Raw genomic sequence first — 13,212 nt, forward strand, 5'->3', positions numbered from 1 at the left:
GGCCATAGGCATCGCCTCTTCTGCTTGCAAGCTTATTGCCGATGAGAAGATGTTGGGAGAAATGAAAATATGAATGGAATTCCAAAGCTTGGAAACAAATGGGAAAAATGGTCAGTGAACCGTGCAATCCAGTCATAATATTTCTTTAGTAGGATAGACTACGGAACCGATAGCTTCGTTGGTGTTCTCAAGAGAGGGGAAGGCACCGAGCCTTCAGTTTAAAAGAACATTGTCCAGAATAGTACTACCAATACGACAGTGAAAGCCTGTTCACGTTGAGGCTGACAAAGTAAGGATCATAGGAGAAGGTTAAGAAAATATCATAGTTACATGAATTCGTCGATTCACGCTTGTTGAAAAGGAATAGGTAAAGGCAGAAGCAGCGATAGCGTGATAGTAATATTTTAGTCATAAGTAGAACATTACACAACTACAGAACCTTCCAAAATTCAATTGGAAGTAACCAGAAAGTATGTGTCACTTGCTTCACAAGTGATAAATACGTGTGAATATGTATAGGACGTTCCCTAAAGACATTAGTGGTTAAGTGTAGTACAGAGGATCAGCTTCGAGTGCTAAAAGTTAGGTGAATGGATGAGTGGTTACCTTTCTCTGTACATAACGTATGGGGGTAGTTAAGGATCATTGGTTCGAGACTGTTTCATAACCATTAAAACACATCAGTTGCCCTTTAACGTGTGTGTGTGTGTGTAAAGTAGCTGTTATTGTTATAAAGCCTTGTGTAATTGTGTTCAGGAAAGAGCTTGATTGTTTATTTTTTTTTCTTTTATTCTCCTGAGGAAAGATAAGTCTTACGCTCTGGGTAAGTTCGCTCCCAGCTGCAGCCAGCGCGGAATCAGGGGAGTCAATTCGATATAATGTGGTTCGGATCCCACAATAAGCTGTAGATCCCTTTGCTAAGTGACCAGTTGGTTCCTAGCAACGTAAATAAAAAAGTTAATCAGCTCAGTGGTCTGAACTTATGCTGGATAGAAGGGAAAAAAATTACGAAGAAAAGTTTGAGATTTATTAGTGAAGACAGTACATGAAGAGGCGTGGTTGCGGAATGGTAGCTACAGAATAGCTTACATTGCAAGTTCTTGTATTGTACTAGAGCTGTGTCCTTTCATCATGTGGGACTTGAGTGATTGAGAAAAGAGATATCAGGTTAAGTTGAAGGGGAAGCGTTGCCATTGTGGTTCTATTGGGATGAAGTGAGAATAACATGAAAGAGAACAGGGATGCAAATGGACTACTGTTAGGTAATGGAAGTTGGGGACTAAACGGATTATTCAGAATTTAATGGCGGTAGCATAGAATGTCCCTGGAATGTTTGCAGGTATAGGAATAGGAAAAATGCAATAAATGGCGAGATAATGATAAAGTTACATTGTTAGCAAAGGCAAAAAAAGGTGTTGCGTATTATATTTACGAGTAGACACTGTCATGTAGCAATATAGTACTAGAGAACGAATAAATTATTCAGACACAGTAAGTGGGAAACTAGGCGTATGTTAATACTGCAGTGCCAGATTTAAGAAGATACTTTAGGAAGGGAATTAAAAGTGGTTTCTTTTGGGGAGAGAAAGGGTAATCATGCACTAAATAAAACTGAGAATGAAAGATGCAAGTCGTATGAAGCCGAGCGAGTCTTGAAAATTTCCAGAACCAGGTCTGAACGATACCAGAGTCGAGGGGTTATTGCAGCTTAGGGCTGATTGTTTAAGATGTCAACTGGTCAGTTGAGAAACTGAAGAAAGGAAGGGCACCAGCCATCAATAGAATTCCCCCGGGTCACCCACCCCCATAGGAGGATAGCGTCATCAGTGCGCCTTACAGGGTATTCACAGAACAGGTGGAGCAAGATGGATAAGTTTTAGTGTCCAAAAGACTGATAGGAGACTAATAATTGTGGAGGCCAAGGTTGGAATGTATGAAGGGATTTTTTAGTTTTTTAACCAGTTCTCCTTATTGGTACTGAAACGATTGAATATGAGTGAAGGAAGATGAAAGTAGTTGAGATAAATATTTTACATAATAAATGTAACATAAGAAGAATTACAAGGGTGACAAACGTAAATATATAGGAGGAAAAATTTAGCGTAGATGAAAGGACAAATCATTGTTTCGAAATGGGTCGATAACTTAGAAAAAATGGGAAACAATAGGCTGTTGCAACAATAGGCTGTTGCAAAGAGTCTAGATAGTATGCAATACTGTGAAAGTTACTTTTTCATGTAATGCATAAATGCTAATGTCTGTAAAATTGTAAATGTTGATGTAATTGATGAATAAATGAGAGAATAATATCTATTCCTTTAGCAGGGTTGAACTCTCATCTAAGACGCTCCCAGTTACACGAACACAGTATTACTGCAAACCCCGATTCGGCCAATGGATTGGGTATCCAATATGAGTGACTCAGAGTTGATACAAATAAACACTTTTCTTGCCTTTGTATTGATTTCTCGCTGAAGAGGAACCTGACATAGTTCAGAAGCGTTCGAACCTTAATACCACTTCTAGATGATAAGGATATTCCTTGAATAATTGGTAAATAAGCTTTTCAGGCTACGTACCTGATGATAGGAAATCTCTTTTCCAGCGTCAGTATAGATATATATTATATCTATATATATATATATATATATATATATGTGTGTGTGTGTGTGTGTGTGTGTGTGTGTGTGTGTGTGTGTGTGTGTGTGTGTGTGTGTGTGTAAATGATGGACAGATAGACGCATGTCTGTATATAAGCGTACTTGTGGTCATCATTGATGTAGTATTTATCTGCAGACACAAAAACATTAAAATTAAAATTAGATGAACACAGTAGGTACCATGTTAGTTGGGATTTAGGTTTTCTTTAACAATTCGGTAACTAACAAAAGTCCGAGTCACAGAGCGTATAATTTTCACGCCTCCCTCTCAAGTAAGTGCCAGACTTCTGGCCGGCCATGGACCTTTTGCATTTTGAGAGAAAATAACAGTTATAGTTTTCTGAAAAGTAAACTATTGTACCGGCTTTGGCTACCCGACCGTAATTTTTCTGTACGTCCTCGAACCTTAAAAACTACCAAGGTTAGTCTAGGGCTGCAATTTGGTATATTGATCATCCACTCTCCAATTATCAAACACACTAAGTTGCACCCCTGTAGCTTTAGTAGTTTTTTATTTTATTTAAGATTCAATCTAGCCATAATGGTGAGTCTGGCAACGATACAGGCCAGGCCACCGCCGGGCCTTGGTTAAAGTTTCATGGGAGCGGCTCATACAGCATTATATACCGATACCACTGAATGGTTGATCAATTTTCTGTGGTCCTGATTATACGTTGCACCGAAGAAACATAGGCCTATTTTTTTTTAATTGTGTATATTATATGGAATAGTCTTCGACAAATCATACGACGTCGTTTTCATCTCTATGATCTTCTGTGATTTCAGGCTTGTCTGAACTGCTATACATGCATTTGCGAAGGCCAGAAGGGACTCTTGGGAGCCCCTGGTATCCCTGGTCTCCAGGGCTCAGCCGGCATTCCAGGAGACCCCGGATTTGAAGGTCCTGCAGGTAAGGAACAACTTCTTCTTGCTGTGAGAAGTTGACAGCAGGAGATTTTAAATCTATATATTCTCCCGTAGAGGGCCGTCAGAGCACTGTTGGCCTTACTTAATGTTCTTTGCAGTGTCCCCTCAGCCCCCAGCAGCCTGCAAACCCTTTCATTCCTTTTACTATCCCTCCTTTCGTATTCGCTTTCTTCCATCTTACTTTCCAGCCTCTCCCAACAGTTGATTCATAGTGCAACTGCCAGGTTTTCCTCCTGTTAAATCTTTTTATACTTTGTTTCCCTTTCAGCGTTGAATGACCTCATAGGTTCCAGTGGTCTAAATTCTATATTTTATTCGATTCTAAACTTATATTCAAGTTGAAAAATAGGGGTTTTGAAGAGGCAACCTGATGCCCTTTCCTATACCCCATCCATCCCCATTTCTTCAGCACTTCTTAGCACTTTCGAAACATGCGTCTATCTCCTTCTATTCTTTCCACATGGCCAGACCCTCTTAAAAACTCTCTGGTCTCTCATTTCGCCTATGTTAACCGTTACACCACTTTTGTGTATCTCACACTCTTCACCCTTTCAATTATTCTTACACATACTACAAAATAGCTCATTTTAAGAGCTTCAACCTTTCTTCTTCTTCTTCTTCTTTTTTCTTCTTCTTCTTCTTCTTTAATATGTATTTGGAATTCTTCACTTCCATGAAGAGGAGTTAGTTCAACAGTCCCACCTTAGCATCCCCAGACTACTCCCAGTCTGTTCCCAATCCTTTGCACGTACTCTTCTACCTCCCTTGCTGACCAACCTATTCTCTCATCACACCCTTTTCAGTTATATTTACCCTCAAATATCTGCGCTAATCAGTTGCTAATTCAGAGTTCCATCATCCAGGTTTTCCTTTACCCTTGCAACCTTACTCGTGTTCATATTTACTCGTAATTGTCTCATCTTGCAGGAAATATTAAACTCTCAATAGGTAATATCTGTAATTTCTCTTTACTAGTTTATCATATAGAAACTTGAGCCATTCCGCACTGTGTACAACTTGTTATTTATTCCACTTCGTTGTACTTCGCTCTAATGTCCTTAGATTAGTTTCTTGCGTCACTTCACCTGTAAATATTCCTACCAGCCTTCAAGAAGCATCATGCCCTTTTGTCAGTCTAAGTTTTAGCCAGACCAGTCACTCTCCTATCCATTATAAAAACACCATTCACTGTCAACACTCTCCACATTAAATTTTATGGTTTTAAGCTCACGCATAGAAAAAAAATATACATATGGTCATTAAGAAAATGAAACGCGTAACTTGCAGATTAAAACCCTTTAAACTCTAAAATTGCCCATTAGTACTACAAGATAAAGAGTCGCAGCAACCTGGAAAACTATTATCTTACGAAAGAAGTTAGACACATTTATTGATGCTGTCTTTAGCTTTCTCGAGTTCCACCTATGCCATGTACTACACCTTCCTTCTTTTATTCTAGCGTCATTCCTTTATGAATCCTTCTGTCATTTGTTTTACTTAATCAAAAATCAAAATTCTACCAAAGGTTTATTGTCATCAGAAGTCTTCATTATGTAGTGGAAAAGCCATATATGTAATATATATCTATATATATATATATATATAGGGGAATACATATATAATACTATATAGTATACATGTATGTATGTATGTATGTATTGAACGAAGTTACAGCCACGAAGGAAACGTGAAATACTTGAGATACTAAGTATTCTCGTCTTATTACCAAGACGTAGTCACAGTAACTGCTTATGACCATGCCTTGGCAATAAGACGAAAGTACTTGGCATCTCAATTTTTTCATTTTTTTTTCCTTCTGGCTGTAACTTTGTTCGTGATTTAAAATCAAACATATATGTATTGTACAATTTGATGAATTTCTGAAAGTTAATCTTACTTGGCTATTGCCATTGTTCAATTTAGAATGACAAAATAACGTTTCTAGTTCCCTTGAGTGCAAACAAGAGGTTGTCATCCACTCTGGAAAGCATAGCTCTTCAGAAAGGTAAGAATTGCTGTATGTACTATGTGAATCATTCTGATTTCTTTTTCTCTAACACCGCAGGCCCCGTCGGCAGAATTGGCGACTTCGGGGAGCCCGGAGCGATGGGAGAGAAAGGTTATCGAGGCGAAATGGGCATGCCAGGGTTCCAGGGCACGAGTGGCATCCCGGGTCTTCCAGGATTGGAAGGTCCAGCGGGCGAGACGGGGCCACCTGGTTGCAACGGCACAGACGGTCGTTCGGGTTTGCCTGGTCTTCCTGGACCTCCAGGTCTCAGGGGTCCTCCAGGTATGCAAGATTCTTTGGAATTCATCTCATAAATGATAATAACAACATTGACTAACTCATTCATGGACCGCCTCAGTGGCGTGATCGGGATGGTCTTGGCCTGCCACCTTTGTGGCCGCGAGTTCGATTCTTGGTCATTCCATTGAGGAGTGAGAGATGTGCATTTCTGGTGATAGAAGTCACTCTCGACGTGGTTCGGAAGTCACGTAAAGCCGTTGGTCCCGTTGCTGAATAACCGCTGGTTCCATGCAACGTAAAAAAACCATACAAATAAGCATAGGTCGTTTGTGATAAGATGAAATTGCTGGTATTTGGGGTTTAGTTTCACATCAACCGTGCACCTGATGTCTAGGCCAGTCCCTTAGGACGCTCCTGATTGGCTGCTGATAAGCCGATCGCAGGGCTGGAAACTCTCAGTCTCTCGAGAGATTTCACATAAGCAGGATGTATGTTCCACCTCTCCTGAGGAATACCTTTGAAAGATGTATCCCTCAGGAGAGGTGGAACATACATCCCACCTATGTGAACTCTCGAGAGACACTGAGAGTTTCTAGCCCTGTGATTAGCTTATCAGCAGCCAATCAGGAGCGTTGTAGCGGACTGGCCTAGACATCAGCTGCACGGTTGATTTGAATCTACTATAGCCATAGTATCTCGAGCCATGTGCAGTATGCTGCTTCTGTCATTCAAGTATAAGCTTTCCATATCCACCGGGATAAAATGATCCCTCTCTTTCATCTGTAGCTTCTTATGGTTAGCAGACAAATCTGTCCTTGCCTTGATGCTTGTCGCCAAGTTTGATACCTGATATGTAATGGAAATCACTATAAAACTGAACTTTGAATTCTTTGTCTCAAGTGTTGACTTATCACATACTTTTCCTCTTGGTGAAAGAGAAAGAATAGTGCTTTACAAGAAATCCGAATACTAAGTGATATGCAGCATTCTATTCCAAATGTAGACTGCACTAAGTTCTAAGTATCCCCTTTAATACTCATATATCGCTTGTCAACAGTTTAATAAGGAGACGTCGGGAAGATCCTTATGGGTATAGCTTCACTTTATTTGATAGTTTCCCATGATTTGAATGATAAGGTGATGATAACCATTTTAACAAGGGCAAAATAGTAATGATAATAATGTCAAAACTATACCTATAGAAGAGGTTTAATAGAAAAATTTATATAATTAAGACAGCCAGTAGACCTATAACTATGTCAGTTTTTTAAGAGAATATTCCTTATTGCAGGCAGGAAAATCAAGTATTGTAATCATCTAGAATTTTGTAAATTTTCATATTTTATGAGACCATATGTTTTCTTGCTAATATCTAACTCTCCATATTGACTAAATTAAGATGCAAATGGTATTTATAAAAATTAGTATAACACTGATTTGATGTTTTTATTTTTCTTAATAGGGATGCAGTTTTGTGAACGTGTATTGGTTAACTTTCACATTTGTCAAGTGCATTATTCGTGTAAAGTATTCCTTTATTGGACCTCCGTAGTAGTAGTAGTAGTAGTAGTAGTAGTAGTAGTAGTGGTAGGTGGTATAGTAGATCCACATCAACCGTGCATTTGATGTCTAGGCCAGTCCCTCACGATGGAGACTGAGAGGTTCCAGCCTTGTGATTGGCTTATCAACAGCCAATCAGGAGCGTCGTAAGGGACTGGCCTAGACATCAAATGCACGATTGATGTGAATCTATTATAGTAGTAGGAGGAATTTGCCTCTGAAATGGCTCCTTTATGAATGTTCCGCAGGCCCCGAAGGTACCAGAGGACCTGTAGGAGACACGGGCGAAGGAGGCACAAATTCCCGAGGCGTCAAGGGTGACCAAGGAGAGCCGGGCTATCCCGGAGGACCCGGATACGGGGGTACCTCTGGACCCCAGGGTACTAGAGGTGATCAAGGAATACCAGGTCTTAAGGTTGGTCATTATTCTTCTTCTTCTTTTTATTATTATTATTAGACTAATAAGATAACGAAATCACAGGTTTAGACGTTAAGGGATTAAAGATCTTCTTCTTCTTCCTCTTCTTCTTCTTCTTCCTCTTCTTCGTCATATTATTATTATTATTAGACTAATAAGATAACGAAATCACAGGTTTAGACTCTTAAGGGATTAAGGATCTTCTTTTTCTTCTTCGTCTTCTCCTCTTCTTCGTCATATTATTTATTATTATTAGACTAATAAGAATAACGAAATCACATGTTTAGACTCTTAGGGATTAAAGATCTTTCTTCTTTCTTCCTTCTTCTTCTTCTTCTTTTTCTTCTTCGTCTTCTTCTTCTTCTTCTTCTTCTTCTTTTTATCATTATTATTATTAGGACTAATGAGATAACGAAATCACAGGTTGAGACTGTTAAAGGATTAAGAAGGAGTTGTAGGCTTTGTTCTCGAATGAGGAGGAGAAAGTGGAACAGTGTTAAGTCAAAAGCAGTTTGACACATAGGCCTGACTGGGATGAATCACAGGGGGCCATGGATGAATCCGCATGGAACAAATGAAAAGCGTTAGACAAAGTCATCCAGCTGGTGGTCGAAGGTACGACACTGGCAAGAACCCTTTTTCTCATCTACTTTAATACAGGTTTTTATATTCAACCTTATTAGGTTTCCACTAACAGGGAATGGCTTCATACTTTAGTTAATGAATCGTGGGTGAACCAACGGTGGTAAAAAATAAAGAAAGAATATGAATTAAAGCTTCCACATATAAACCCTTTCATAAATATACACAGAAATCTCCTCAGTATTCCATCAACCCCACCCATACACACACTTTGCATCATTGACCATTCACCTCCATCTACCCAAACTTAACTTGACTGGCTGGAATTATGGAACACCTTCTCCAGTATTTCTTTCATCAGTCAACCTTTTATAGGACTTCCTCACCTCCTTCCTCCTAATGCTTCTGAACTGGATATCCTTTTCACCTACCTGCTATTTCCACATGCCTGAGCCATATAAAATAATTGTAATCCTACACTAACCCTTTACTATCCATGTCCTTACATTTCTTACCTTTTCAGTTTTTATGGTACTTTTACTACATGAATAATTTATCTCTATAATTTCCATCCTATTTCTTTCATGCAAACTCAACATCCACACGTCTCTTCAGTAGAGGAGAGTTGGACCAACATTCCCATCATACATCCCAACCTTAGTTTGCACACACCCATCAACCTTCTTTGCTAATCCCATCCTTTTGTTTTTGCATATCCTCTCATCCTATTACCATTCAAAATATTTTCTCCCAGATACCTGTAGGACGCCTCCATTTTTCCACAATCCTATTAAGTCTTTGTTTTGTCTTCCAGTTGCCCAGTAACCCTACTAGCATTACTCTCTCTTACATTTACATTCAAATGTCCCCTCTTGCAAACACTTTAAAAGTTTTTTTTTCTAGTTGTAGCAGCTTCTCTTCATTATCCCCTATCAGTGTTTTTCCATCTAGAAACATCAATATTTCCACACTATTCACAACTCGTTATCGTACAACTTTTGCATGTACTGGTCCTAGACTTTTCCCATCACTCCATTTCATTTTTTCTCATGGATGTGAGATATGTAAATCGCAATTCAAAGTTATTATAATAATTCATTTAGTATTACATTTTATAGTGTACGTTATGACATTATCAATGTTAACTCAGCATTCATTGTTGTTCGTGTTGGTATCTAAAGTCATTTTCAACGTCATTTTATCCCATCTCTGACATCATCCACCAACTGATAAAATTAATTTCTCCCCCAGGGACTTCGAGGTGACAAAGGTTTCCCAGGACCCGCGGGAGAAAGAGGCGACACTCCTCCACCAGTCCCTCCTGTTACTGTCAGAGGAGAGAAAGGGCAGAAGGGAGAACCCTCTGGCATAAAGTTCAAGTGAGTAGGCCATGTGGAAGGCAGTGGCTGTGTTTTTACTTCTATAACTATCTTAAATAGCACTATCATCACCAATGTTGTTGGTATTAAATAATCCAGATCCAATTAGGAAGGCAGTCCCCGGCTTACGACGGGGGTTCCGTTCTTGAGATGCGTCGTAAGCCGAAAATCGTTGTAACCCGGAAAATCATCAAAAATCCTAAGAAAACCTTACTTTTCATGCTTTAAGTGTATTAAAAACCATGTAAACTGCATTTTTATTGCATTTTTCATATAAAACCTTCAAATATTGAATATTTTGCATTTTTGGAGTCATATTTCTAATGCCAGATCGACACCATAAGTGGTGTAACCATGGATATAATATCTGACAAATATAATTGAAAAGCGTTGTAACCTCAGAACATCGTAAGCCGAACCCATCGTAATCCGGGGACTGCCTTCAAGAAAACATTGATTTGAAATAAGTTTGATTTTAATTCCATGCTGTTGCAGCCAAAGTAAGTGACTTTAGATGTCAATTATTTAAGTTTTTCTACTGTATTATGGACATTTGTTTTAAATCTTTTCCAATCGGATTAATGAGACAATATCTTCATCCGAGCCGAGTGCATTATTAAAAAGACTTAAACACCCTCATGCTGCACAAAATGCATCAAGAATCCATTTTTATTTTGAGAGGCATAAGATCTACAGTGAACAAGATGTTTTACAGCTGAAAAAGAAAATACTAAATTCTCACTCGGTTTTGAGCAAAGGTTATGATTTACTAACATTTACTATACATCATTTATTTATGACTGTTGGTGCAGGGCAGAAATATTCTAAAAGAATTGGATATAGTATGTATTTATCGACTGTAATATAAATGAAATAAATGCAAAAGAGGCAGGGTGACGAATGTGTGTGAGAATTCTAAAGAACACTAGTGTACCTATCCCTTGATAAATGATGGAAATATCTGAGTTATTTTCCAGTTGTACCTTACTGGAAGGATATCAACTATGTTATGATGTTCATTACCAAAAACTTTATGCATCACAGAGGAAAATTCGTAGAAAAGTATATATGCACATGAACTTAATATGGTGTAGGATAAGTCGCTGAAAAATCCCCATAGGGGGACTAGTGCCATCAGTGCACCTCATGCAGTGCACTGTAGGCATTATTTAAGGCTCTTTGCAGTGTGCCTTCGGCCCCTAGCTGCAACCCCTTACATTCCTTTTACTGTACTTCCTTTCATATTCTCTTTCTTCCAGCTTCTTTCCACCCTCTCCTAATAATTTCTTCATAGTGCAACTGCTTTGAGGTTTTCCTCCTGTCACACCTATCAACCCTTTTACTGTCAGTTTCCATTTCAGCGCTAAATGGCCTCATAGGTCCCAGCGCTTGGCCTTTGACCTAAATTCCATATTCAATCAATCAGTCGTTGAAAAATGATAAAGCAACTGCAGATGAACCCGCACAGGTTATTTGTGTGTGTAACGTGCCATTTTTTTTTTTTTATTAACAGGAAACCTCCATCTGAATTTGACCTGATGGGAGGTAAAGGGGATTCAGGTTTTCCTGGTCCTGCTGGCATATCCGGAAGCACTGGAGGACCAGGTTACATTGGCAAGCTTGGAGAAAAGGGTATCAAAGGAGAAATAGGTAGAGACGGTCAAAAGGGAAAGCCGGGACGTCAAGGGCAACGAGGACCCCCTGGTGAAAAAGGCTTCAAGGGAGCACCTGGATTTGCTGGATATCCTGGCCCCAAGGGTCCTAAGGTAAGGGCGATAAAAAGAGCTGCATGCCCTCTCATGTGACTCACTGACTGAGGAAACTGCAGTTATATTCATCATCATGACTCATGAGGAAACTGCTGTTATGTTCATCATCATGACTCATGAGGGAACTTGTTATATTCATCATCATTTCTCATGAGGGAACTGGTTACATTCATCATCATGACTCATGAGGAAACTGCAGTTATATTCATCTCATTACTCATGAAGAACGGCTGTTATATTCATCATCATGACTCATGAGGAAACTGCAGTTGTATTCATCATCATGAATCATGAGGAAACTGCAGTTATGTTCATCATCATGACTCATGAGGAAACTGCATTATATTCAGCACATTTCTCATGAGGAAACTGCTGTTATGTTCATCATCATGACTCATGAGAAACTGCAGTTATATTCATCATCATGACTCATGAGAAACTGCAGTTATATTCATCATCATGACTCATGAAGAAACTGCTGTTATATTCATCATCATGACTCATGAAGAAACTGCTGTTATATCTCGTCATGACTCAATGAAGAAAACTGCTGTCTATATTCTTCATCATGGACTCATGAATAAACTGGCAGTTACTATTCATCATCATGACTCATGAATAAACTGCAGTTTATTTCATCATCATGACTCATGAGGAAACTGCTGTTATATTCATCATCATGACTCATGAGGAAACTGCTGTTATATTCATCATCATGACTCATTGAGAACCTTCTGTTATATTCCATCATCCTGACTCATGAGAAAACTGCTGTTAATATTCACATCATGACTCATGAGGAAAACTGCAGTTTATATTCATCATCCATTTCTCCATGAAGAAACTGCTGTTATATTCTCATCATGACTTCATGAAAACTGCTGTATATTCATCATCATGACTCATGAGGAACTGCAGTTTTATAATTCATCATCATGACTCATGAAAGAAACTGCTGTTATATTCTCATCATGGCTCATATAGACTGTAGTTATATTCATCATCATGACTCATGAGGAAACTGCAGTTATATTCATCATCATGACTCATGAAGAAACTGCTGTTATATTCATCATCATGACTCATGAAGAAACTGCTGTTATATTCATCATCATGACTCATGAGGAAACTGCAGTTATATTCATCATCATGACTCATGACAGAAACTCTGTTGTATTCATCACATGACTCATGAGGAAACTGGCAGTTATATTCTCATCATGACCTCATGACGAAACTGCTGTGTATATTCTCATCATGACTCCTGAAGAAACTGCTGTTATATTCATCCTCCATGACTCATGATGAAACTGCCAAGTTATTATTCATCAAATCATGACTCATGAAAGAAACTGCTGTTTAATATTCATCACATCATGACCTCATGAAGGAAAAACTGCTGTTATTATTCATTCATCCCATGACTCGTGAGAACTGCAGTTTATATTCCTCATCATACTCATGAAGAAACGCTGGTTTATAATTCATCTCATGACTTCATGGGAAACTTGCCAGTTATATTCTCTCCATGACTCAATATATGAAACTGCTGTTATATTCATCATCATAAACTTCATTAGAAACTGCAGTTATATTCACATCATCATGACTCATGAAGGAAACTTGCAGTTATATTCATCATCAATTTCTCATTGAGGCAACTGCAAGT

General features: G+C 38.7%; 1 protein-coding gene across 1 annotated transcript in view; it reads left to right on the top strand.

The window, feature by feature from the left end:
- LOC135224700 (collagen alpha-5(IV) chain-like) overlaps nucleotides 1-13,212 on the top strand; it is a 72,476-nt gene that overhangs the window by 5,531 nt on the left and 53,733 nt on the right. Inside the window, exons 2-6 of the mRNA XM_064263970.1 lie at nucleotides 3,447-3,570; nucleotides 5,653-5,877; nucleotides 7,644-7,810; nucleotides 9,647-9,774; nucleotides 11,288-11,540. Coding sequence (XP_064120040.1) covers nucleotides 3,447-3,570; nucleotides 5,653-5,877; nucleotides 7,644-7,810; nucleotides 9,647-9,774; nucleotides 11,288-11,540 — 897 coding nt within the window. The remainder of the gene's footprint in view (nucleotides 1-3,446; nucleotides 3,571-5,652; nucleotides 5,878-7,643; nucleotides 7,811-9,646; nucleotides 9,775-11,287; nucleotides 11,541-13,212) is intronic.

The sequence above is a fragment of the Macrobrachium nipponense genome, chromosome 12 (assembly GCF_015104395.2).
Source record: "Macrobrachium nipponense isolate FS-2020 chromosome 12, ASM1510439v2, whole genome shotgun sequence".
Taxonomy (NCBI): domain Eukaryota; kingdom Metazoa; phylum Arthropoda; class Malacostraca; order Decapoda; family Palaemonidae; genus Macrobrachium; species Macrobrachium nipponense.